The following is a 26799-nucleotide window of genomic DNA, read 5'->3' as shown; positions in this document are numbered from 1 at the left end:
ACCAGGGCGAGGCTAACTTCAGCATCAGCCTACACAAGTAAGGTGTAGTAATGTAGTAATCAGTAATGAATACATAGAGTACGTTCCCCAGCAGCACTGGAGCAATGGTAACTTTTGACTCATTTATGCTCTCTTTACGCTCTCTCTAACAGAGCTGCAGTGTGAGAAGGGGCAGAACTGGAAAAACAGGACAGTGTCAACGTCACATTCCTGAAATGAAGCTAAAGTACTGCCAGAAAGACAGAAGAGCTGCAGCTGCAACAAGTCTCTGTGTTTCTGTCCTTAGAAAAATTGGACTATTCAGAAAGTCTTCGTCAACAACCCGCTAGAATCTCTGCAAACACTGGTGAGTGAAGAAGACAACATTTTCAATGATCCGGTCAATTGTCTGTTGACACACAACTTTGACTGTATTCAGTGAGAAAAATTCATCTTTTCTGTTCATACTGACACTTGTCAAAAGGACACTTCATAAGTGTCATAAGTAATTTGGATTATCCCATGACTACTCAATATAAGGTCAGGTAGTCTGACATGCACTGACCTTATATTGAGTAGTCATGGGATAATCCAAATTACTGTGAGCAAAATGTCTTTGTTCTCTTTCACTCTAAATAACATGGAGGTTGGTACCTGAACATTCTTGCCATTCCTTGCTTTACGAGGTGCGTTCTGCCTTCCAGCCTTTTCTTAGTGCCTGACATCATTCTCATAGTTATACACTGATGTTTATGGGCCTCTTAACTTTCATAAAAGATTTACCTCTTACAAATGAACTCTTGGGTTCTAGAGCCTTCAACCGTTCTGCCTCCCGCCTTTGAAAGTCTCTCCCTTATGACATTCAAAATATTGACTCCCTTTCTACTTTCAAATCTGGTCTGAAAACACACCTTTCCAAACTGGCATATCCGTTCTGATGTAATGGTGACACACATACTGAGACATGCATTGATGATGACTTTATGGTGATGAGTTTATACTGAATTTTTATACCTATTTGGATTTCGGTCTAGTTATTTTACTAACTTATCATTGTATATTACTGGATTGTTTGGTTTATGATCTATGGATACATCACTGTCTTGTTAGGTGTCCTTGAGTGCTTGGAAAGTTGTGTATAAATTAAAAGCAATGTCATTATTATTTTGTTCCCAGTGTGTAGCTATGTCTACTGCCAGCTTTCTGCTATCCGAAGATCAGTTTCGGTGCTTCATCTGTATGGATGTCTTTACTGATCCTGTCAGCACATCATGCGGACACAACTTCTGCAAAACCTGCATCACTAAACACTGGAATACTAATGACCATTACCAGTGTCCCATGTGCAAAAAGACTTTTACCACAAGACCTGAACTGCATGTCAACACTCTGTTCTCTGGGATGGTCGCTCAGTTCAGACAGTCAGCTCAACAGAAAGCCAGCAGCAGCAGCTCAAAGCAGCAAGTGTCCAAACCAGGAGATGTTCCCTGTGACGTCTGCACTGGAACCAAACTGAAGGCACTGAGGTCCTGCCTGGTGTGTCTGGCCTCCTACTGTGAGACTCACCTGGAGCCTCATCTGACAATGTCAGGCCTGAAAAGACATCAGCTTATCAACCCTGTGGAGAACCTGGAAGACAGGATATGCAAGAAGCACGATAAACCTCTGGAGCTGTTCTGTAAGACCGATCAGACATGTGTCTGTACACTCTGCCCTGTTTCAGACCACAAGACACATGATGTTGTTCCTCTGAGGGAAGAATATAAATACCAGAAGGCTGAGCTGGGGAAGACAGAGGCTGAAATTCAGCAGATGATCCAGAAGAGACAACTGAAGATTAAGGAGATCAAACACTCAGTCGATCTCAGTGAGAAAGATGCAGACAGGGTGAAAGCAGAAGGTGTTCAGGTCTTTACTGCTCTGAAGGAGTCTGTTGAGAGAGGTCAGGCTGATCTCATCAAAACAACAGAAGAGAAGAAGAGAATGACACAGAAACAGGCTGAAGGCTTCATCAAAGAGCTGGAACAGGAAATCTCTGAGCTGAAGAAAAGAAGCACTGAGGTGAAGCAGCTCTCACACTCTGAAGACCACCTCCAACTTCTCCAGTGTATCCAGTCCCTGAAAGCTGCTCGACTCTCCAAAGACTGGACAGAGGTCAGCGTCTGTCCACCATCATATGAGGGGACTGTGGTGAGAGCTGTGTCTCAGCTGGTGGAGACACTCAATAAAGAGATGAAGAGGCTGGTTGCTGAGCCTGAAATGAAGAGGGTCCAGCAGTATGCAGTGGATGTGACTCTTGATCCTGATACAGCAAATCCCTATCTCATCCTGTCTGATGATGGGAAACAAGTGAAACATGTTGATGTGAAGAAACATCTCTCAGACAGCCCAAAGAGATTTTCCCGTTATATTTGTGTCTTAGGAAAGCAGAGTTTCTCTTCAGGCAGATCTTACTTTGAGGTTCAGGTTAAAGAAAAGACTGAATGGGCTTTGGGAGTGGCCAGAGAGTCGGTCAACAGGAAGGGAGACGTCCCACTGACTCCCCAGGATGGTTACTGGACTGTATGGATGATAAAGGGAAATGAGTACATCGCTCTCGCCGTTCCTACAGTCCGTCTCTCTCTGAAGTCTCGTCCTCAGAAGGTGGGGGTGTTTGTGGATTATGAGGAGGGTCTGGTCTCCTTTTATGACGTAGATGCTGCAGCTCTTATCTACTCCTTTACTGGCTGCTCCTTCACTGGGAAACTCTTCCCATACTTTGGCCCCTGCGCTAATAATGGTGGTAAAAATTCTGCACCTCTGATCATCTCTCCTGTCAATTAAACTGGCTGATCATTTTTTTAAGATCAGCAATTTATGGAATAGTAAAGCATTGGAAACGATACATAAACTCATTTAAGGTTCTGTATGTGGCTGTCACAAAATCCTTTTTTTAGTGACACCTCACTCTGAGGCCGTTGAGTGAACTGCAATCAGCATCCTGTTGTCCATGCTCCAGTGTGCAAACTCTGTAGCCACGAGCCAGCACCTGGGCATCAGCCAAAACAGTAACAAGCATGAGACCAACCACGGTTGACTGTCATCATGTTGACAGAATACTTGAAATAAATTGCAATCATATTCAGAAAAATGTCATTATCTGTAATGTTCCTATATTTCAGTTGGACCATTTGCTCCATGGTACTTAGTCTTATTTAATCAGCTGATGCCACAATGTACCCTAGATGGCTAACTTTAGCTCAGCTTGTGGTTAGCTCCATGTAAGTATCATGGATCACATTAGCTTGGAAAGTAATTTGGCAAGCTAGCTAATATCCACTCAGATAGTATTTTCTAGTGAAATCAGCGAGTAAGCCAGCAAAGGTAGCTAGCTAGCTGTAACTGATGCTACAAAGCAACCTTTGCATCTGGTATGCAATCAAATGAAAATTTTGAGCCATGACTCCTTCTGTTCTGGCTCCCACTAACACAACAAGACCACATTTTAAGACTCCTATGTAGCCTACAGCCCTGTGGCATGTTGATTTTTGCCTCCAGCTAACAAGGTGATGTCATTGTGAGGGTCTATAGCCAGGGAACAGTTAGCTGACCTCTCTGCAGTTTAAACAACCAACCCTTTTATTTCACAGCTTAAGTTTCCATCTTATGTACAAATTCTGGTTGTTTGGCATGTTAGAGCATTGCTCTGCCTGCAAAATTTAGGGCACTTTGTCTCGCTCTGGCTGAATTTGAATTGCTACAGGGCACCAGGTGACAGTCAGTCTTCGCCGAGCGGCCACTGCAGAATGTAGGTAATTGAAACAGCATATGTGGACTCAGTGTTATAGTGGGTGTCGGCCATTTGTTTCAGTTATCAGACACCATTTCTTAGCTCACGTTAGCTGTGTAGAGCTGAAGTAAGATGCAGCATGCCGCTGGGTGAAGTTTGCAGAGTGGGCCATTTGCAGGGGCTGTGTTACTCAAAAAAATACAACCCTGGTACCCTGGGTGTGTTGGTTGTTGACATTCTGGGACGCCATGTCAAGTTCTGACTGTTACATGTATTGTCTGTTTTCAAAATAGACCCCTTTTTACAGGAAACTTACCCTTTACATACAGTCTCTTTCAAAATAGAAGCGCTACCTCGGTACAACACCGCAAATTGATGTTGTTTTTTTTTCTTCAACAACAAACACACGTGGTTAGGTTTACAAAAAAAAAGAACAGGATTTGGCTTAGGAATCTTACGTGACACGAACACCGCTCTCTCGGGTGAAAGTTGGACCCATCCACTACCCCTTCCACCCGCCGTAGTCAGACTTTTGCTGCCTTACCTTTTCATCCTTGTCCCACCGGCGCTGTTAAACTATAATTGCAACCAGCCTCGTATCATGCTGAGGTTAAAGGACACCTTTTTTAGTTGGTTTCTGACGCCACAAGTCACTGCCAAAATGCCGGATTTCGATGACTCGGAGTGAGACAAGGCTCGTAAGTCAGCGGGAAAAAGTCTTTATGGGCTGCAGGGCATCATGTTAGGGACCCGGCTGTTGTAATTCCATGATGAAAATTGGCTTCAGAGCCCAACCTCCTGGGGGGCTGGAGGCAAAGCACGGGAACACGTATAATATCACATCCTTTGAATTTCCTTTTACATAGAAATCAGTCCACAGTTGTTTTTAAGTTACAACTGGTTCACCCATTGGAAATAAAAAACAACAAATACATGTGTAAAGTTACATACAGTGCCTTTAAATTCATCTTTACATTTTAGTGTAAATATATACGAGGCAAAGTTTTCATGCTACAGTATGACACAGCAGGTAATACTGGTTTAAAGCAGTGGTTCCCAACTGGTGGGTCGTGGGTCCATTCTGAGTGAACCGCTGGTGACTCGCAAACGTGTCAAGTTTGTTAAAAAACTGACTTTATTTTAAAGTGAATTTCTGGCATACAGCTTTTATTTTGAAGTGCTGTTTCCTGCTGTAGAGTGAGTAACAGACAGACAGCTACTTGACACAAATGAGCGTGACCACATGTCCAAACACAAGTTTGATGCTGAATATATTAAAATGTGGACAGTGAACTAATGGCTAAGCAGAAATCTGGACCCGGTTACTGGACCAGTTGGGAACCACTATAAAGGTATGAAGGGCGGATTTGTTTTTAAATGTGAGGCTTGTTAAAGGCAAACCATATTTGTTTACTGGTATTGGTTGTACTCATTGATGTAGTGATAATTAATGTTGCTTTCAGTTTTTAATTTACAGGTCTATGGATGCAGTTGTACTGATATTGTAGTTTGCCTTTATGAGATCATACTGACTTGGTGTGGACATTATTTTTCTGTGAGTTTAATTCTGTTGATCTCTGTAGATGATAATATGGACAATGTCTTTATTCACCTTTTTTATGGTAACAGACACATTTTGGTTTATTTTGAGAGAGACTTGTTTACTCAACTGAAATTGGGCTTTATTATATTCTTTCACAATTTATACTGTTTAATTTTTTGGCGTTCTTTTCATTTCTTTTGTTATTATTATTATTATTTTTGATGTTTTATGTAAATCACTTTTGATAGTTGTTTGAAACCATAATTACCAGATAACATTGATTTAAAAGGCTTTCTAACATTATAGGTTGGTTTAAATAAGTGACTGAGTCCAGCTCTGAGTCCTCAGCCTCGTTCCTAAAAGAAGTCATTATAAATATTGATATACATCAGTGACTAAAACAGATGCTGTAAAGGGAATGAAAACATATTTTGTAATGAATAAAACTGCAGTAAAATCCTGTGTAGAAGAAGAAACTATTTGTGCAAGTGTTTTATTTTGAAACTGGAGTCTTTTCTTCAAAGTCACACAATATCATCCAGTGTTTCCCCTATGATGGAGTTGTAGCAGCGGAGATGAAGCACACGCACGAAAAAAAAAAATCACAGGTGCAAAACTTTTTTGTATGCTTGCAAAGCACAGCCTGCTGGGATGTTTCTATGTATACTGACACCAGAAGGGCTCTGCAGGACTAAGTACATACAGTACATGTGTGCACAGTAATGAGCAGGTGAAATGTCCGTCTAGCTTACATAAGAGGTGTCTCAAGATTCAAGAAAATACAATTTTATTGAACATAATAAAAGTATAATCTTTAAAACAATTGACATTTCTTGAACAAAAATATATTAACAACCAACTCATATATAGTAAAATCACATAACATATATTAAAACAATCAAAAAGGTGTGTGCCTCCAACCTATGCATGTACACTATTCCTCAATTTAAGTAAGTCTCACATTATAACAATATAAGTCATCACGTTATAAAGTGAAACGTTTCACCGTATAGCACGATAAATAGTATTGTTATGTTATTATATGAAGCGTCCGTCGCGCAAAATAACATAACTTTAGTTTATGAAGAGATCAGACGGAGCCCTCTCTTCTCCTCTTATATGCTTTACTCACAAGTGTGTGAATTGACCTGGACATGAAGCGCTCATAGTGCCAAATAATATAACGGTAATTTCAAATACGAAAAAAAAAATCAGAGCTGGAGAGCCGCCATTTTAGACGTATGTACGCGTTATTCTGGAAGGGCGGTGTATCTGTCAATCATTTTTTAATGTGGCCAATCAGAGTCTCACAATCCCATGTCAGCCATAATTGTATCTGTTTTTAATTCAGCCAATCACGTCACAGTGGTGGGCGTAGTCAACATTTTAACTAGCTAGCCATGCTAGCACCCATCCACCAACGCTCCCACCCAACCCACTCGGACTTTTGCAACCTCAAGTCTTGTCCTTTTTCTGCCGCGTTTCCTCCTGACGCCGCCGGCCGCAGGTGGAGGCCACCCACCATCCCTCCCACCTGTGTTTTCACCTTTTATTATGTTAACAGACACATTTCTATAAATGTGTAAAAATGTGTCAGTGTAAAAATATAGATATTAAACAAGATAGATTGGTCTATTTGGTTTGATTGTCAAGACACTTTTTATCTCCACGTTGAATGCATATTATCCTCTGTAGATTTTAAACTATTTCTCATGTGCATTTTGAAAATAGATTTAGTTCAATTAATTCAGGATATCTGAACACTAGAGAGCACAGAGCGGTGTAAGTGAAGAAACTGCATAGAGATATCAATGCTGGGTATTTGTAGAAAAATAATCCACTACCAATTTCATGGCCTCCTGATTATAGTGACAGTGACACTGTGACCTATGAATGTTTTCCCCCTTTCTTTCTTCTTTTCTCATAATATTCAAGGCCTCATTGTAAAAACAGCTCTGTTATTAAGGTTCCACATTGCTGCAGATGGCTGCACTAGTTAGATATCATATGTTCAAACTGTTACAGTGTAATTGTTAAGTATGTTCACTGAACATTGTTAAATGGCCTCATAAACAACTATAAATCTCACCATTGTGTTGGATGTCTTTAATTTACTATTATCCTACATCAGAATGAAACATATTTTTCACTAACTGGTCTCTACATTATATTTGTGGTGCTGAAAACATGGTAATAGTAGCTTGGGGGGTGACCAAAGTGTTGTATTCCAGTATATTAAGCTATAAATGTGCAAAATTTGGTGCTTTTATCGCAAAAATGAACATTTTTTTAGCTATGCTGCCCAATTTATTAGTTTGTTATCAGAATTATACAAAAACTGCCGGACTGATTTTCAAAAAAATTCGGTGGAGGGATATAGCACATGCCAAATTAGAATACATTAAATTTTGGTGTTGATCCAACTCAGGGGACATGTCCACGGGCCACCCACACGTGGCCGCCCATCCACTTCCATTCATTTTTCGGATGAGGATTACATGAAAACTGTCCAACCAATTTTCCCAAACCTTGGTGGAGGCATGTAGCATGGGCCAACTCAGGAGCCATTACATTTTGGAGTGGATCCAATTAACGGGACGGGTCCATGGGCAGGTAGGATTCAATTGCCTGCTCTGGCCACCAGGGGGCGAGTTTCTGATGCCCCAATATCCATATTTGTTCTAAATATATTTGTCAACACATCTGCCAAATTTGTTGCTTTTATCACAAAACTGAATGATTCGAGAAAAATATTGAGCCATGCCGCTCCACTAAACTACCATAACAAAACAACCCACAAACCCTGTTAGCCAGGAGCAGAGAGAGACTGGAACTGATGCATCCAGCCTTCTATATAGACCCAGTGGCTTAATGAGAGAACTGGATTCAGGTGTGGCTCATCCACCAGCCAACACACCTTTTTACCCAATGTTTTGGAGAAATTTGAGTTTTCTAATTGTTATATCCTTGTTTGTTTTTCCTTTGTCTTTTTGTGTGTTTTTGCTTATTTGGCTGTCTACTCTTTCCCTTGATCATTTTTATTGTAATTGATTCTGTAAAGTGTATTGAGACCATGTTTCTACCATGGTGATTTTACACTAAATAAACTGAAACTGAAATTCCATCAAGCCTAGCTAACAGCTGCTTGGAGTTGGTTACATAGTTTGAGACAGTGCTATGTTTTAGGCAACAATATAGATATTAAGATGATATATGGTTGGATCTGGTGACTTACACAGACAACTCAATGATCGAAAAAAACAACTATGACAAAGAAATTAACATACGTCGGCAGAAAACACTCTTTGTTACTGAATTTAGCTGAAACACGTCCAACCGAGCATGGTCTCACTCCAGAGTCATAGAAATCTGGTACTTGAGCAGTGATGTGGCATCAGAAACCAACAAAAAAAGGCGTCCTTTAACGTTGGCATGATATACATCCTGTTGCTGTCATAGTTTAATGACGTCCGGCGGTGTCAGAGGGAAACGCAGCGGGACAAGGACGAAAGTTAAGGTGTCCGAGTGGGGAGGGCAGGAGGGAGGGGTCAATGGGTTCAACAAACACCGACTTTTCCCCAAGAGAGCGGTGTTCATGTCCCGCAAGATTCGAAAGCCAAAACCTGTTCTTTTTTCCTAAACCCAACCGTGGGTGTTGTTAAAGGAAAAAAAAAAACATCAATTTGTTGTGTCGTACCGACGCAGTGCTTTTATTTTGAAAGAGACGGTATGTAAACGTTAAGTTTCCTGTGTAAACAGAAGTGTATTTTGAAAACAGGCAATGCATGTAACAGGCTGAAGTTGACACGGCGTCCCAGAACATCAACAACCAACACACCCAGGGTACCTTGGACGTCATATGTGGAAAACATGGAAACACAAACATCAATATGTGACGAGGTCAGAGTAAGAATGTGTCACCCAAACTCTGTGGAATTTCGCGGGTCACTGTTTGGCAGTATTGTGGTCAACAGGCCGGAAGCAGGTAAGGATCGACCCTGTGTAACCACATAAGAAGTCCTTGTGGCAATGAACCCCACATTAGGTTGTGCTCCGCACGCCCTTATTCTTTCTCAGACATTGAAATCAAACCATTGTGTTGCCCCGTCCAAACTATATTATCTAATAATTAAATTAATATCGTAAACATGGAGGCGACTAGTCGACTGATGGCCCTAAATGACGACTAATGGTCAACTAGGAAAATTCTTTGTCAGGGGCAGCCCTAGAGGATATACAGAGAAAAAAGGAGTGGACCGAGACAAGTTCCCTGAGTAACACCAAAAGACAAATTATATTTTTCAATGCATGATCCACAATAGTAACAAAAATAATGAAATTAATATTGTAAACTTTGGGCAACTAGTTGACTAATGGCCCTAAATGATGACTATTAGTCGACTAGGAAAATTCTTAGTTGGGACAGCCCTAAATCTCACTGCAGATTTCAGCTCACTGTTCATCCTGTAATGTTGTAGCCTTTACATTTATTTCTTATGTTTTCTTCTCTCCTGTAGTTGCTGCTCAGTCAGACGAGAAAGTTGAGAGGTGTGTGCGTCTTTAACAAACTCTCCTCCCTCTGATTTGTGCTGTTATGCTGACATCTGGTGGCCACAGGAGGGAAACACATTAAACCTGTGAAAAAGACTCCAGTTTCAAAATAAAACACTTCCACAAACAGTTTCTTCTTCTGCACAGTATTTTACTGCAGTTTTATTAATCACAAAAATTTGTTTTCATTCACTTTACAGCATCTGTTTTAGTCACTGATGTATATCAACATTTTCTGTCTTTAGGAACGAGGCTAAGGACAGAGAGCTGGACATTTAAACCAAAATGTCAGGAAACCTTTTTAACCACTGTTATCTGGTAATTATGGTATTCAAACACAGGCCAAACAGCCGTCAAAAGTGATTAACATAAAACATCAAAAATAAAATAATAACAAAATAAAAAGTCAAAGGTCAAAAAGTGAAACAGTATAAATGGTGAAAAAAACGTATCTTATACAGGCTTGAAGTCTCTTTAAAAATAAGCATTGTCCTCATGCCAATTTACACCGAGCAGCTCATTCTCTATAAAAATATTTTTTATTTGTTGTGAAGGCACATGGTTGTTAACTTACAGACCGGTTTTGAGAGGACGTCACAGTTATATCACAGCAGTTGCAACAGTGCACATTCTGGTGGCAGAAGAGCGGACATCGGAGAGAAACAGTCGACATACCCAGAATTAAAATGTCTTTTGTGCCGTTGGATGTCAGAACAGGAATACAGAACGGGACGCCGTAGTAGAAAATAAAGTTTTGTCTCCAGTTAAATGTAATCTCAATATTCAGGAGAGTGTGTTTGGTTTACATGAACTGAATTACTGACGTGGTGAAAAATAATTCATCATCATAAGGAAGTGTAAAAACTAACAGTTGTCAAACATGGATTTGTCTTATTGTCCCTGGTTAATATTTGTGGAGACGTCCACATATAATTTAATGCAGAAGTAACAGACAACTTTTTAACTAGCTAGCTAACGCTGTCTTACTTCTTGATCAGAACAGAATATAGAAACTCTCACCACTGCTTATTTTAGAAAGGACACCACAAGAAAACATGTTTTTTGTTTACATAAACAGACGATGGATCGTTTGTTTCTAGCTGTCAGGGATCAGCTAAAAGTAGCACGCTAGCTACGTTAGCTACATTGCACAGTTTATGTACCAATGATTTTATCAGTTCTTTTAAAAGTTGTTTTCATGTCTTGTCTGTTTTAGCTGTTGACATATAAAGCACTTCATATAGCTTTTCTGTTTCTCTTTATAAATAAAGACTATTATTATTATTATTATTATTATTATTATTATCATTATTATTATTAAGACTTGAGTCACAAATTTAATGACTTTAGATTCGACTTGACCAAATCAAAAAATACTTGCAACGCGACTTTGACTACATCACCAATGACTCAGGACTTCGCTTGGACTTGAACCTTTTGGCTTGAAAACACTTGATACCTTCCCCCAAGGTCAAAGATTTAATTATTTTTTTATTTAAATTATCTGCCACAAATGAGTTAATGTCCCTTCATTTCCTCAATCAGCTAACATTAACGCTATTCATTCCCAGAGAGTCCACACTTGATTTCCCAAATGATCCGACAGCATCCAATCATGCAGAAGATGAGAAACACGAAGAGCTAAGAACGAGGCACCGGTTGGATAAAAGTTATACCAACGATAATTTTGTTCTTGTGCAAAAACTTTGCGGTAGTGAACAAAAAATTAATTACAGTCTGCAAAACATGCTGGTTTAAAATAACAGACTTCTAACTTTGTTTGGTATTTGAAGCTGCGCAAAGACTGTGAGGCTAATATTATCCTAGGTAGCAAGCTAATGCCTTGGTAACATTATATACTTCCTTTACATACGAAGATAGACATCCATTTTAAACGTAAATGTCACTACCCTCATCCTTTAATGTGTCCTTTATGTTGGTATAGATACAGCCCATAGATGGCATTAGAGGCCAGAGTCAATGTTTCACACAACTACAACGAGGCGACAATGAAGAATTCGTAATATTGTACCTTTAAACAGAGGCCATGTTGGATGACGGTGGTCTGTGCGGCCATTATATATACACCAACATGTGGATGGAGAATTCTTTTCACTTTATTAACAATTTGTTCCGTTCTGCCATTACTTAAATTTCTAAGTCAACTCTTACGGTTGTATCTTGAACTATGCCACACTGCCTCTACAGTCTGATGGTTCTTCTCTGTTTCGCATGTATCTGTAAGCTTTCAGAAAACGTGCACGAATATGAACGAAATGAACGTAGAGTATGTACAGAAGTTCGTCCATCTTTCTCTTTGTAACTAATGTTGAGCATAAATGAGCCCTTAGGGGCCATACACATGCCGCATCTTTAACCACCTGGAAAACACGAGGTCAGGCACTGGGTGCTACTTTTGTGCCTTTTCTGTGCCAGTTTTCAAGAGTGTGGCAGCAGGTTGCATCTGGGGTTGCTAAGCAACCTTAACAAGCACCGTTATCACAGCTTATTCACCTGAAATTTTGAGTGCAGAGCTGATCTTCTTCCAGGCGTCCAGGCGCTGCTTATAAATGTGTCAGCCTGTTGTCTGTGGGACCGATGTAAAGCTCTGGGTAGCTCTGCAGGAAAATGATCAACTTCTCCATATTTATCACAGACTGACATTTAAGGAAGAAGGGAAAGATATCTGTTGGCTGTGATTGGTTATTTCTCGTCACATGACATGCGCTGCGCGCTGCTGTCTTCCAAAAGTTGAACTATCTCAAGGTGCAGCCATAGTGCCCTGAAAAATAGACACTTAGACACACGTACGTGCTGCATCAGCGTTGCTCTGGCGTTTGAACACGCCTACTTCATGTCTACATTAAAGCAATGAATTTGAGGGTGCAAAATACACGGCACGTGTACGGCCCCTTACTCTGTTGTTAAAATGGCATTCCATTTAGTGAAAAGCACATTATGACTTCGTAAGAACTTGAAACTCAAGGTTGGGGACTCAGGACTTGATGTGGGACTTGTCAGTCTAGACTTGTTAACTCTTCAGTCTTGACTTGGGACTTGATTGCCAAGACATGAGACTTACTTGTGACTTGTAAAACAATGACTTGGTCCCACTTGTAAACTATGGATATTACGAGAATTATACCCACAGCCAAGTAACATCCACATCATCCACACAACATTTGTATAATAGATCATGCTGATCATACAGAAAAGATCAGGTGGTTTGATTGACAGGAGAGATGGTCAGAGGGGTGGCGTTATTGCCACTATCATTGGTACAAGGACTGAAGAATGGGAAGAGTTTCTCAGTGAAGGAGCAGCCAGTAAAGGAGTAGATAAGAGCTGCAGCATCTACGTCATAAAAGGAGACCAGACCCTCCTTATAATCCACAAACACCCCCACCTTCTGAGGACGAGACTTCAGAGAGAGACGGACTGAAGGGTTGGCAAAAGCCTTGTACTCATTTCCATTTCTCAACCATATTGTCCAATAACCTTCCTCAGGTGTCATTTTGATCAGTCCCTTCCTGTAGATCGACTCTCTGGCCACTCCTAAATTCCATTTAGGCTTCCCTTTAACCTCAACCTGAAAGTAAAATCTGCCTGAAGAGAAACTCTGCCTTCCTAAAACAAAATTATAATGAGAAAATCTCTTCGGGTTGTCTGGGAGATTTTTCTTCACATCACCATGTTTCACTTGTTTTCCATCACGAGACAGGATGAGTTCAGGATGTGCTGTATCAGGATCAAGAGTCACATCCACTGCATACTGCTGGACCCTCTTCAGCTCAGACTCAGCGAGCAGCTTCTTCATCTCCTCAGTGAGTGTCTCCTCAAGCTGAACCAAAGCTCTCACCACAGTCCCCTCATATGATGGTGGTGGGACACTGACCCCTGTCCAGTCTTTGGTAGGTGGAGCAGCTATTAGGAATGGGAAGCTTTGGAGAAGATAAAGGTGGTCTTCAGAGAGTGAGACCTGCTCCACCTCAGTCCTTCTCTTTGTCAGCTCAGAGATTTCCTGTTCCAGCTCTTTGATGAAGCCTTCGGCCTGTTTCTGTGTCGTTTTCTGCTTCTCTTCTATCGTTTTGATGAGCTCATTCAGGCCTCTCTCAACAGTCTTCTTCAGAGCTGTGAAAGCTTGAACACCTTCTGCTACCTCCATATGTGCATTTTCCTTACCACGCTTCAGCGACTGTTTGATCTCCTGAATCTTCAGTCGTCTCTTCTGGATCATCTGCTGAATTTCAGCCTCTGTCTTCCCCAGCTCAGCCTTCTTTTCTTCATATTTTTCTTTCAGAGGGACAAACTCATGTGTCTTGTGATCTAATGCCGGACAGTGTGTGCAGACACATGTCTGGTCGGTCTTACAGAACAGCTCCAGAGGTTTATCGTGCTTCGTACACATCCTGTCTTCCAGGTTCTCCACAGGGTCGATCAGCTGATGTCTTTTCAGGCCTGACACTGTCAGATGAGGCTCCAGGTGAGTCTCACAGTAGGAGACCAGACACACCAGGCAGGACTTCAGGGCCTTCAGTTTGGTTCCAGTGCAGATGTCACAGGAAACGTTTCCTGGTTTGGACACTTGTTGCTTTGAGCTGCTGCTGCTGGCTTTCTGTTGAGCTGACTGTCTGAACTGAGCGACCATCCCAGAGAACAGAGTGTTGACCTTCAGATGAGGTTTTTTTGCAAACACCTCTTTGCACAAGGGACACTGGCACTTGTAGTTAGTATTCCAGTGTACAGTGATGCAGTTTTTGCAGAAGTTGTGTCCACATGGTGTGCTGACAGGATCAGTGAACACATCCAGACAGATGGAGCACCGAAACTGATCTTCTGACAGTAGACAGCTGACAGCAGCCATATCTACACACTGAGAACAAAAGTCAGAGTATTATGAAATGTTTTGTTACACGTATATTAAACATCCTGTATGCAAAATTTTACACCTATTAATTGTCTTTTATTGCCAATGCGTAAACGATTGTGACGTAACTTTCCCCACTTTCTCAGTTGCCTATAACAGCCCCTCAACTGACTTCTATGAATAGAGAGTGCTGTCAGCCCTAGAGTGGTCTCCTTTGGTCTGAATCAGGGACTCATGTTGTTCCAAAGTTGTATAATTGCCTAGAGTTGGTTTGTGTTCTCACAGCAGCATTTACAAGTGGACCAGATCAAATGCCTTGTGTGAGAAAGCTGCTCTTGATTGGTCAGAATTTCCATGTGGGAAAAATCCAGGAAGTAAAGCAAACGTTGAAGAAGAGTACACTTGCAAGATAAATGTGACACTTTCTAATGTCACAATGGAGGGACAACTACGCAGGTTGATTTTAGCGCTGCTCATCGTGGACTATATTGCTGTCATTGTTCATTTTAGTCAAACCATACAGTTTGAAAACGAGGCGCGGCTCCAACTAGAAAACAATGTTTTGATGCATTGGATGTGCTGAATGTGCATATTAAGGCAGTACAGGAGGAGGTGCACATTAATAATCCTCCAGGACTGTAACATGCTCATGTTTAACCCAAACAATGTGTCATGTGACTGCAGTTGCTTCACATCCAGGTCGGAACACCTTCTCACCACAATGTTTGTAACCGGACCGAGACCACCTCTTCAAGAAGTTCTCGGTCAGTTTGTTTGGTGCGCACCCGAGTGCGATTGCTGTGTTCACATCTGCCCAAATGAACCACACTTATGGGGCAAACCAACTTGAGTTCGACTGAACTAAACCAAACAGGACAGGTATGAAAGCAAGCAGACTCTGGCCAAATTTTCTGGTAAAATCCAAAGGAGGTAATGAGAGCAATGGAGCACCCCAGGGCTGCGTTTTGAGTCCCCTGCTGTACTCCCTGTGCACACGACTGTGTAGCCACTTCCAACTCCAGTACCATCATCAAGTTTGCTGACGACACAGCTGTAGTTGGCCTGATCAAAGATAACATTGAAAAGGCCTACCTGTAAGAAGTAGAGAACCTAACCCGCTGGTTTCAGGACAACAACTTATTCATGAACGTCAGGAAATATAAGGAGATGATAGTGGACTTTGGAAAGAAGCAGCAAAGGACTTACGCCCAGCTTAATATCCATGTCCACATCACTGAGGGCCTGAACTGGGTGCTGCATTCTGACTCAGTGGTGAGAAAAGCAGAGACTGTTGAACACCTGAGGAAATTCTGACAATTGTCACTTGACAATCAACAGGCAACTGAATTGAAGTAAATAGCCTGTTAGCTTGTTAGCAGCCTGTTAGCTAAGCTAGCACACTATCGTACGGTCTCTCCAAAATCGACAGCAAAAGTTACATTCTTTTTAACATACTTGCGGCAATTTCAGGACCGACTTACTGTGGAGCAACATGTTCTCACTTCGACCGTGTCACATATTGACGTTTGCTCATGGACTTTCCACGTCCACATACGACGTGCAAGGTACCCTGGGTATGTTTGTTGTTGACGTTCTGGGACAGTGTCAAGTTCTGCCTGTTACATGCATGGTCTGTTTTCAAAATACACTTCTGTTTTTACAGGAAAATTAACATTTACATACAGCCTCTTTCAAAATAAAAGCACAGCATCGGTACAAAACTGTGAATGCACGTTTTTTTTTCTCCATCAACAACAAACACGTGGTTGGGTTTAGGTAAAAAGAACAGGGTTTGGCTTTACAATCTTACAAGACGCTAACACCGCTCTCTCAGGTGAAAGTTGGTGTTTGTTGGACCCATCCACCACCCCTTCTGCCCTCCCCACTTGGACTTTCGCCGCCTTAACTTTTGTCCTTGTCCCGCTGTGTTTCTCCTGGACATCGTCGGGCACTGTTAAACTATAATGGCCGTGTATCATGCCGACGTTAAAGGATGTCCTTTTCAGTGACACTGCAGATCACTGCCCAAGCGCTGGATTTCACCAATTTAGGAATGAGACTGGACTCTACGGAGGGGAGGAGTTTCAAATTTCGCAGGTACATTGGATATCAAAGAGATTCCCATAGGAACGAATGGACTTCCTGTTAACTCATCTCCTTACACATAAGTACATGGAAACAAGGGGGAATGGCCTCACAGGTGTCACTAATAGCAGATTTTCTGAAAGTTACATACAAAACTTCTAACTATTTGTATGAAAATATCAAAGTATGATCACTACAATACTGAGGAACGACGTTTGGAATTCCATAGTTATGTCTCACTTCACTGACATGTCGATCTGACGAGTGTCATTGTGAAATGAAAAGAGTGTAACTTCCTGTTTGATTGGAGCTGTAAGTTTAGTGTTAATGCTGGTTGTTGAAACACAGTAAATATGATCAGCTGTACTCACCAGTATTTGAGTCAGTTGTTGAGGAAACACCTGATGAACTCACTTTAATGTTTCTTCAGACAGAAACACACAGACTCGTCTGGGCTGCAGCTCTGCTGTCACACTGACCAACACTGAGTTTCATTTCAGGAATGTGACGTTTCAGCTCTCCTCCTCCTCCCTTCAGTGTTGCTCCGCCTCTTACAGCAGCTCTGTTTGTGACAATGTGTTTCCCCCTTTGGGTTCAGTCACGAGTATCGTTTCAGACATTTGGCACAAGATGAGTTTAATTATGAGGGAGACTTTTAACTTTCTTTATCTTCTTTTTTCTTCAGCCACCAGAACAGGTTTCACACAAAGACGTAAATCTCACATGTAAGATTATATAATAGGCTCAGCTGAAGACAACAGTCTGTCTACAGCTCTGCAACAATCTCACTGTCAGTCCACAATTCAGCTCACTGTTCGTCCTGCGATGTTCTAAACTTGTCATGTTATTCTTGTATTTTCTGTCTCCTGCACTTGTTGCTCAATCAGATAACAAAGTTGAGAAGTGTGTGCGTGTCTTTAACAAACTCTCCTCCCTCTGATGTGTGCCATCACACTGACATCTACTGGCCACAGGAGGGAAACACACCAAACCTGTGAAATCCTCTGTGATTTTGAGGGAAAGGACATCTTCAAGAAACGCAAGCAAGACCAATTGCCTACGATACAGCACTTACGACTTGTTTCAAAATAAAACACTTCCACAAACAGTTTCTTTTTCTGCACAGGATTTAACTGCAGTTTTATTTATCACAAAAATGTTTTCATTCACTTTACAGCATCTGTTTAAGTCGCTGACATATATCAACATTTTCTGTCTTTTATGAACAAGGCTGAGGACTCACAGCTGGACTTATGTACCAACCTGTCATGGACTTGTTTGGAAAAAAAAATTATCTGGTTATTATAGTATTCAAACACAGGCCGAACAGCCATCAGAAGTGATTTACATAAACAAAATAAAATTACAATAAAAGAAAGTTCAAAAAGTAAAATAGTATAAAATGTAAAAGAATATAATTTCTGCAGATTAAAAAATCTTTTTAAAATCAACATTACAATTATTGCAGTATATAAAAGGTGAGAAAAGACATTGTCCTTATTAACATCCAGAGGTGGACAGGACCCACAGCCAAGTAACATCTGCACCTGACAAACAAGATCTCTAAAGCAATCAGTACAACTGCTTCCATAATTCAGTAAGTTATAGTTAAACCAATATTAACGTATCACCAGTGATGTAACAATACCAAAAACTTGTGTTATTATATTATCGCGATAAAAAGTCCACGATACAATATTAATCACAATATTTTAAAAATGAAGAAATGATACAATAATCTTTTAAAAATCAACTTTTTTTAAATCATAAATTGATGACTCTTAATTGACTCGCTGACTGGTATGATTTTGCCCACTGCTTTTCAGACAAAAACATAAATCAGAGCTCCATTTGGACAAATATCATAATTTAGTAACAATTCTTTATGTAACTTTTTATATGTATTAATTTTTTTTTATTGCAAACGTATAAACATATTGTAACGTAACTTAAAAACCACAGACTCTATGTAAAGATGGACGACATGGCAGCTCCCTAAAAGTGAGGCCGAAACATCTGGATCGCCCCCTGGTGGCTGGCTGCAATATATGTCATAAACTCCGCCCCCTCTATGTTAGTGGATGGGACACAAGCCAAACTAAACACTCAACATACAGATCAAATACATTTTTCCCAAATATGTTTTTTGTCATTTAAGGAAGTTCTTATCACGCTGATGTTTGCCTCAAGTGTTTGTTTTTCTTATAAGTTTCATTTTAATTACTTATATGAGTCTGTATGAAACGGGGCCAATCGGTGGGCTCACATTCAGTGGCGCTACTCGCCATTAGTTGGATGGGTGTCTGGGCAGGAGACTTGATACAGCAGAGATCACTACTGCGCAGACTCTGGCTCTGATTAATGTCACCTTAACAAGATATTTTAGCTTCACTTTTATATGGTGGGGTTAAGTGCAGACGCATCGTCCATCTTTATACAGACTATGTTAAAAACTTAAGGTTGGTTGCCTCTAACAGCCTGTGGACTGACTTCTATGTAAAGCACTGTAGCCAAATTTTTCAGGAAATCCAAAGGATGCAATGAACCTTAACCAAGAATTCTGCTAGAAAGCTCTCTGGGCAAAATACTACCAACAGCGAGCTGCGTCTCTCCTCAGCTCTGCTAGAGCACTAAAGTGTGCCACAGTACCTAATGTTAGCAAAGACACAGAGTCCGCTAATGCCAACAAATGACGGGTCCATGTCATTGGTCCGACAGCCCATTGGTCCGACATCCCATCAGTCCGACTGTTCGCGGTGCTGAATGGCTCCCGGCGTGCGTATTTCTGCCTTGATGGTGCGCCGCGACCGGCTCTGGGTCAGCTGGGAAAGGCTTGAAGTGGAGCAGGCTCACGGCTTATGTGTTTGTCACTTTCTTTTTCATTTTAACCCACACCATGATCTTTTCCTGACCCTAACCAAGTGGTTTTTGTGCCTAAACCTAACCAGACCTTAACCACAGGGCATCACGATGATTTCGGAACAACGGGACTTCGGAACAATGGGTTTAATATGGTCGGAACAATGGGATGTCGGACCAATGGGCAGTTCCCCAAATGACCCACACGTACCACAACAAACTGTCCAATGCTGTGTTTCCGTTGAATACATTTTGCGGAAACACTAGCATGCAAAATATATTGTGATATTGTAGTTTTGGCTGGCTAATGTTAGCTTAAGTTGGCTTGCTTTCTAAGGCAGACAGATTGCTAGCAAACGTAGCTAAATACTGTAATGAATGCATAACGTCAGCTGATTCATCCAGACTCCCGCAGCCAGGGTGCCGGATTCACACAGTGAATTCAGTAGCTGTGAAGCTGTGTTGCATGGATCTGCCGCTGGTTGCTTTGTGACATAAGTTGATAAAGTAATTTGCAAATGGCAAAGCTAGTTAGTAACAAAGGCTGTGTCAGAAATCAACTCCACTACATACTACTCACTACATAGTCCAGCCTTTTTGTGTTTGTAAACAGTGATGATGTATTTTGTGGGCGGAGCTGAACTGGTGTCAGAAAGGGACAGCAGTGGTGTCGGTGTGAGCACCAAATAAAACGTAAAGAGCACTATAACGTTTATATTTCTCAACCTATTGCAATTAGTTGTTTTTATATCCATGAGTTTATCACCTACGTGTAGTAGAAAACAAACAGTTAATTAGAATCTCAATATTTAGGCTGTAATCACTGCTGCTCAACGCTCAGTAGAGGAGTGTGTGTGTTAGCCTTGAATATGAACTGAATTATTTACGTAGTGAAAGATAAACCATCATAAGACTTGTAAAAACTCACTTTTGTCAAACATGGATTTGTCTTATTGATAAAAAAGTTGTGAAGACGTTCACATATAATTTAATATGGAGGTACAACTTACCAACGTGCTAGCGCGCTAGCTAGCTAACGCTGTCTGCTCATTAACACCTTGATCAAAACAAAGTATATTAACTTTAACTACTGCTCACTTTAGGAAGGACACCACAAGAAAACACATTTTGAGTTTATGTTAACTTACAGCCACATCTGCATCCAGGCAGGGAAAATGAAAGGCTCACTAACATTAGCCATGTAGCTAACGTAGCTAGCGTGCTACCTTTAGCTGATCGCTGACAGCTAGAAACAAACGATGATCTATCATCTGTTTATTAATCTAAACAAAGAACATGTTTTCTTGTGGTGTCCTTTCTAAAATGAGCAGTTTCTATATTCTGTTCTGATCAAGGAGTTAATAAACAGACAGCATTAGCTAGCTAGCTAAAAAGTTGTCTATTACTTCCACATTAAACTATATTATATGTGGACGTCTCCACAAATATTAACCAGGGACAATGAGACAAATCCATGTTTGTGAGTTTTTACAATTCCTGATGATGATGATAATGATGAATATCTGTCAGCACATCAGTAATTCAGTTCATGTAAACCAAACACACACTCTTCTACTGAGCGTCCAGCAGCCGTTATATCCTGAATATTGAGATTATAATTAACTGGAGACAAAACTTTACTCTCTACTACACATAGATCATAATGTATAAATGTGTATATTTCTGTGGTCTGCACTAACAAACTAAACCTGAGCGATGCCAACGTTACATCCTCATAAACCTCGTGGAAAAACCCAGCGTCTATACGACAGAATAACTGAAGACATACATGTCTCTGGATGGAGACAGTTTTGTTCTTTGCAGTCACGTCTAGGATGTTTATTACAGACAGACGTGCTGCTGAGCAGCGACAAGGACATAACACAAAGTGAAACAGCTGTATACTGACGACAAACTGCACCTCATGGCTCGGTTACTATGAACTTCTCTTTATTGTTTAATGCACTTTAGAACAATGTAAATACTGCTGCCACTAGGTGGGTGTAAATACAGGCCTAAATATTATGTCATGCTGTAATCGTTGGGCTTTTTTTGTTTAAATTTTAGCATCGATAGAGGTCTTCATTAGCTTCAAACGGTGTCCTCAGCGACATTTTTCTACAAACATGAAGGTTATCTTTTATTGTTTTCCTGTTCTGACATCCAGCAGCACAAGATATATGTATTCCACATATCTCAACCGTTTCTCATCGGTGTCCGCTGTTTGTCTGCCACCAGTATGCGCACGCAACCGCTATGACGTAACTGTGACGTCCAGTCAAAAGTGGACAATTGTGACTTTGCCATTTTGTAGCGCTGTCCGAATGTATAGTGGGATAGACTTTCTAAAATGAGCAGTGGAAAAAATAACCAAACTTTGTTATGATCAAGAAGTTGATGATAAGGGGACAATGTTAGCTAGCTGATTAAAAAGCTGTCTTAATATTACTTCCACATTAAATTATATTATACAGGGACGTCTCCAAGTATTAAACCAGGGGAAATAAGACATCCATGCTTGACAGACGTAAGTTTTACAATTCCTTATGACAATGAATTATTTTCCACCAGGTAAGTTCTTCAGTTCCTGTAGGTCCAACACACACTTCTCTACTGAGCGTCCTGCAGCCATTATAGCCTAAATGTGGAGATTCTGTTTATTCAGAGACAAAAATGTTTCTTTCCACAGCACGTAGATCATAAACTCTTAAATATTTAAAAGACCGACTACAATCCGTTCAGAATTATAAAAGGTATAGTGCTTTATATCCGGAAAACCACAGCTCCCCTGTCTCATTTTTTTTACAGTCAAGTGTAACGCTCTCTAATATGGCGTCGCTAGAGGCGTACCATCGGACAGCCAATGAGGCATCTGTTTCGGTATCTATGGGAGGGACATTTACAGTCCCTAACAAAAAGTTTACTCTATTGTGCAGAGTGTGTTCACTTTTCTAATCAGACAACTGCACTAGCCCGAACACAGAGTTACAGGCTACACTTGCCCCAGACAAGCATTAATTTCAAAGCCTGACAATTTACGACAAGGGGAGATAGAAGAAAGCAACGATACTAGCAAAATAATAACAATGTAATGTGGTAAATTTTGTCACAGTCCAACAAAAGTATCGAGGCTTTTTTGTCACAGTATTGCTGAATTCAATGTATGGTTACATCCCTATTTATCACTTCATTATTGAAGATACCAGAAAACAAATTTTGTCTTTAAGAAGCCTTACTCTACCGGTGACAGGGTGAAACATACTGAACTCTCATTTTGTAACCATAAAGCTATATGACACACTGAGTATCCTAGTATTTATGACGGTGTCATTATTGCAGTATGAAAACATTGTCTGGTTTATATTTACACAAAGATTTTGTACTTTTGGCAATGCTTCATTGTTCAATAAATTGTTGATCATAAAAAAGATCAGCCAGTTTGATTGACAGGAGAGATGATCAGAGGTGCAGAGTTTTTACCATCATCATTATTACAGGGACTGAAGTATGGGAAGAGTTTCTCAGTGAAGGAGCAGCCAGTAAAGGAGTAGATAAGAGCTGCAGCATCTACGTCATAAAAGGAGACCAGACCCTCCTCATAATCCACAAACACCCCCACCTTCTGAGGACGAGACTTCAGAGAGAGACGGACTGGAGGGTCGGCAAGAACTTCATACTCATTTCTGTTTATCAAACATATAGTCCAGTAACCATCCTGAGGTCTCATTGTGATTACTCCCTTTCTGTCGATCGACTCTCTGGCCACTCCTAAATCCCATTTAGTCTTTCCTTTAACTTGAACCTCAAAGTAAGATCTGCCTGATGAGAAACTCTGCTTTCCTAAAACACAGAAAAAGAGAGAAAATCTCTCTGGGTTGTCTGGGAGATTCTTTTCTACATCACCAAGACTTACTTGTTTCCCATCATCAGACAGGATGAGATGGGGATTTGCTGTATCAGGATCAAGAGTCACATCCACTGCATACTGCTGGACCCTCTTCAGCTCGAAATCTGCAAGCAGCTTCTTCATCTCTTTACTAACTGTCTCCTCCAGCTGAGATACAGCTCTCCTCACAGTCCCCACATGTGGTGGATGAATGCTGACCTCTGTCCAGTCCTTGGTGGATGGAGCAGCTTTCAGGAACATGGAGCTTTGGAGAAGTTGGAGGTGGTCTTCAGAGTGTGAGAGCTGCTTCACCTCAGTGCTTCTCTTCTTCAGCTCAGAGATTTCCTGTTCCAGCTCTTTGATGAATCCTTCAGCCTGTTTCTGTGTCCTCCTCTGCTTCTCTTCTATCGTGTCGATGAGCTCATTCAGGCCTCTCTCAACAGACTCCCTTAGAAAAGTAAAGACCTGAACACCTTCTGCTATCTCTCTGTCTGCATCTTTCTCACTGAGGTCGACTGAGTGTTTGATCTCCTGAATCTTCAGTTGTCTCTTCTGGATCATCTGCTGAATTTCAGCCTCTGTCTTCCCCAGCTCAGCCTTCTTTTCTTCATATTTTTCTTTCAGAGGAACAACATCATGTGTCTTGTGGTCTAAAACAGTGCAGAGCATGCAGACACATGTCTGGTCGGTCTTACAGAACAGCTCCAGAGGTTTATCGTGCTTCGTACACATCCTGTCTTCCAGGTTCTCCACAGGGTCGATCAGCTGATGTCTTTTCAGGCCTGACATTGTCAGATGAGGCTCCAGGTGAGTCTCACAGTAGGAGGCCAGACACACCAGGCAGGACTTCAGGGCCTTCAGTTTGGTTCCAGTGCAGACGTCACAGGGAACTTCTCCTGGTTTGGCAGCTTGTTGCTGTGAGCTGCTGCTGCTGGCTTTCTGTTGAGCTGACTGTTTGAACTGAGCGACCATCTCAGAGATGAAAGTGCTGATTTCAAGTTCAGGTCTTGTGTTAAATAGCTTTTTACACACAGGACACTGGCACCTGTCGCTAATATTCCACTTCGTAATGATGCAGTTTTTGCAGAAGTTGTGTCCACATGGTGTGCTGACAGGATCAGTGAACACATCCAGACAGATGGAGCACAGAAACTGATCTTCAGATGGCAGATTGCTGGCAGCAGACATATCTACACACTGAAAGCAAAAGTGAAAGCATTATAAAACCTGAGAACAAGATTTTCATTGCCAATGACTGCTGTAACTGCTACTAGAAACACTTTACATGTGTATTTGTCAGGTGTAACCGCGTCACAGGTGTCACTAATAACAGATTTTCTTAAAGTTACATACAAAAAATCGATCCCTGGCTGGGTCATACCAAAGACTATAAAAATGGGATCCATTCCTGCTTGACACTCAGCATCAGGGGTTGGAATTGGGGGGTTAGATCACCACATGATTCCGCTACTGCTCACCGCTCCCTCAGGGGATGGGTCAAATGCGGTGAGCAAATTTCACACACTCAGGTGTGTGACAATCAGTGGAACTTTAATCTGTAATCTTTAAACTTCTAATTATTTGTATGAAAATATCAAAGTATGATCACTACAATACTGAGGAACGACGTTTGGAATTCCATAGTTATGTCTCACTTCACTGACATGTCGATCTGACGAGTGTCATTGTGAAATGAAAAGAGTGTAACTTCCTGTTTGATTGGAGCTGTAAGTTTAGTGTTAATGCTGGTTGTTGAAACACAGTAAATATGATCAGCTGTACTCACCAGTATTTGAGTCAGTTGTTGAGGAAACACCTGATGAACTCACTTTAATGTTTCTTCAGACAGAAACACACAGACTCGTCTGGGCTGCAGCTCTGCTGTCACACTGACCAACACTGAGTTTCACTTCAGGAGTTTGACATTGAAGCTCTCCTCCTCCTCCCTTCAGTGTTGCTCCGCCTCTTACAGCAGCTCTGTTTGTGACAATGTGTTTCCCCCTTTGGGTTCAGTCACGAGTATCGTTTCAGACATTTGGCACAAGATGAGTTTAATTATGAGGGAGACTTTTAACTTTCTTTATCTTCTTTTTTCTTCAGCCACCAGAACAGGTTTCACACAAAGACGTCAGTCCCACATGTAAGAATATATCATAGGCTCAGCTGAAGACAACGGTCTGTCTACAGCTCTGCAACAATCTCACTGTCAGTTGCACATTCAGATGAGAAAGTTGAGAAGTGTGTGCATGTCTTTAACAAACTCTCCTCCCTCTGGTGTGTGCTGTCACACTGACATCTGGTGGCCACAGGCGGGAAACACACCAAACCTGTGAAATCCTCTGTGACTTTGAGGACAAGGCTCAAGTTTCAAAATAAAACACTTCCACAAACAGTTTCTTCTTCTGCACAGGATTTTACTGCAGTTTTATTCACACAAAAATATGTTTTCATTCACTTAACAGCTCAACATTTTCTGTCTTTTATGAACAAGGCTGAGGACTCACAGCTGGACTTATGTACCAACCTGCCACGGACTTGTTCATGTGTTGTTGTGTAATTAGTGAAAGAGTATAATTTAAACAGGCTTAAAATATTTTTTTTAAATGTATTTATATAAAATGGCATCACTTCATCATCAACTCAGACTTTAATGCCAAATATTCTAGCTTTGTTTCGATATACTCAAACTTCACATTACATTTTTATAATTTCACACACACACACACACACACACATAACAAAAGAAAGCAAACTCACTCATAACACAACAAGTGAGCGCTTATGTTTAAAGCCCCTGCAGATTGGAATAATTTGCCTGCTGAAATAAGATCCATTTCATCACTGAATTTGTTTAATCTTGTCTTCTTACTTTGAGATGGATTTATCGTTGATGCTGTCACTGCTGTATACTGCATATACTGTGTATGCTGATGTTTATACTCGATATAAACTGGTGATCCACCCACATTCTCGTGCTTTAACTGTAAAGTTGCATTAGTTTATTGATGTATAGTTCTGTTCTTTGTTTTTGTTTGTCCTTGTTGTTTTTTTTCTTGGTTTAGTTTGTCTGTCTGTAAGTCTTGATAATTAGTTGTTGATATAAGTTGTGATATATATTGGGACCCCCTCGAAAACGAGATGTTACATCTCAAGGAGATTATCTTAATAAAATAAACTTTAATTATATACTTTTCATTAAGTCTATGATTCTGAAATGATTCCCGGTATTTTATTCTGAAAATTGTAACCGGAAGTGAAGC

General features: G+C 40.8%; 3 protein-coding genes across 4 annotated transcripts in view; 1 reads left to right on the top strand and 2 right to left on the bottom strand.

The window, feature by feature from the left end:
* The window catches only part of LOC117255653 (E3 ubiquitin-protein ligase TRIM21-like), a 28198-nt gene extending 10451 nt beyond the window's left edge, over nt 1-17747 (bottom strand). Inside the window, exons 1-2 of one of the 2 annotated variants that reach the window (XM_033624777.2) lie at nt 17166-17307; nt 9973-14715 (exon numbers count right to left, since the gene is read on the bottom strand). In XM_033624777.2, coding sequence (XP_033480668.2) covers nt 13060-14706 — 1647 coding nt within the window. In that variant the 5' untranslated portion in view covers nt 14707-14715; nt 17166-17307 and the 3' untranslated portion in view covers nt 9973-13059. Of the gene's footprint in view, nt 1-9972; nt 14716-17165 lie in introns of those variants that run through there. The other variant, XM_078166718.1, reaches the window with a different exon arrangement.
* LOC117255658 (E3 ubiquitin-protein ligase TRIM21-like) lies at nt 3-5767 on the top strand. Its single transcript, XM_033624782.2, has 2 exons — nt 3-346; nt 1156-5767. The coding sequence occupies exon 2, from the start codon at nt 1165-1167 to the stop codon at nt 2800-2802; it is 1638 nt and encodes a 545-aa protein (XP_033480673.2). The 5' UTR covers nt 3-346; nt 1156-1164; the 3' UTR covers nt 2803-5767.
* Nucleotides 17748-17903: 156 nt separating the features above from the next.
* LOC117255655 (E3 ubiquitin-protein ligase TRIM21-like) lies at nt 17904-25673 on the bottom strand. The gene is made up of 2 exons (XM_078166559.1): nt 25326-25673; nt 17904-24736 (listed from the first exon to the last, which is right to left on the bottom strand). The coding sequence occupies exon 2, from the start codon at nt 24725-24727 to the stop codon at nt 23084-23086; it is 1644 nt and encodes a 547-aa protein (XP_078022685.1). The 5' UTR covers nt 24728-24736; nt 25326-25673; the 3' UTR covers nt 17904-23083.
* Between the last annotated feature and the right edge of the window lie 1126 nt (nt 25674-26799).

The sequence above is a fragment of the Epinephelus lanceolatus genome, chromosome 3 (genome assembly GCF_041903045.1).
Source record: "Epinephelus lanceolatus isolate andai-2023 chromosome 3, ASM4190304v1, whole genome shotgun sequence".
Classification (NCBI taxonomy): domain Eukaryota; kingdom Metazoa; phylum Chordata; class Actinopteri; order Perciformes; family Serranidae; genus Epinephelus; species Epinephelus lanceolatus.
The sequence above is the reverse complement of the archived record's forward strand: the minus strand, read 5'-3'. Positions and strand labels throughout refer to the sequence as shown.

Coding starts and splice junctions, on each gene's coding strand:
- LOC117255658 (XM_033624782.2), top strand. CDS start 1,165: ATGTCTACTGCCAGCTTTCTGCTATCCGAAGATCAGTTTCGGTGCTTC.
- LOC117255655 (XM_078166559.1), bottom strand. CDS start 24,727: ATGTCTGCTGCCAGCAATCTGCCATCTGAAGATCAGTTTCTGTGCTCC.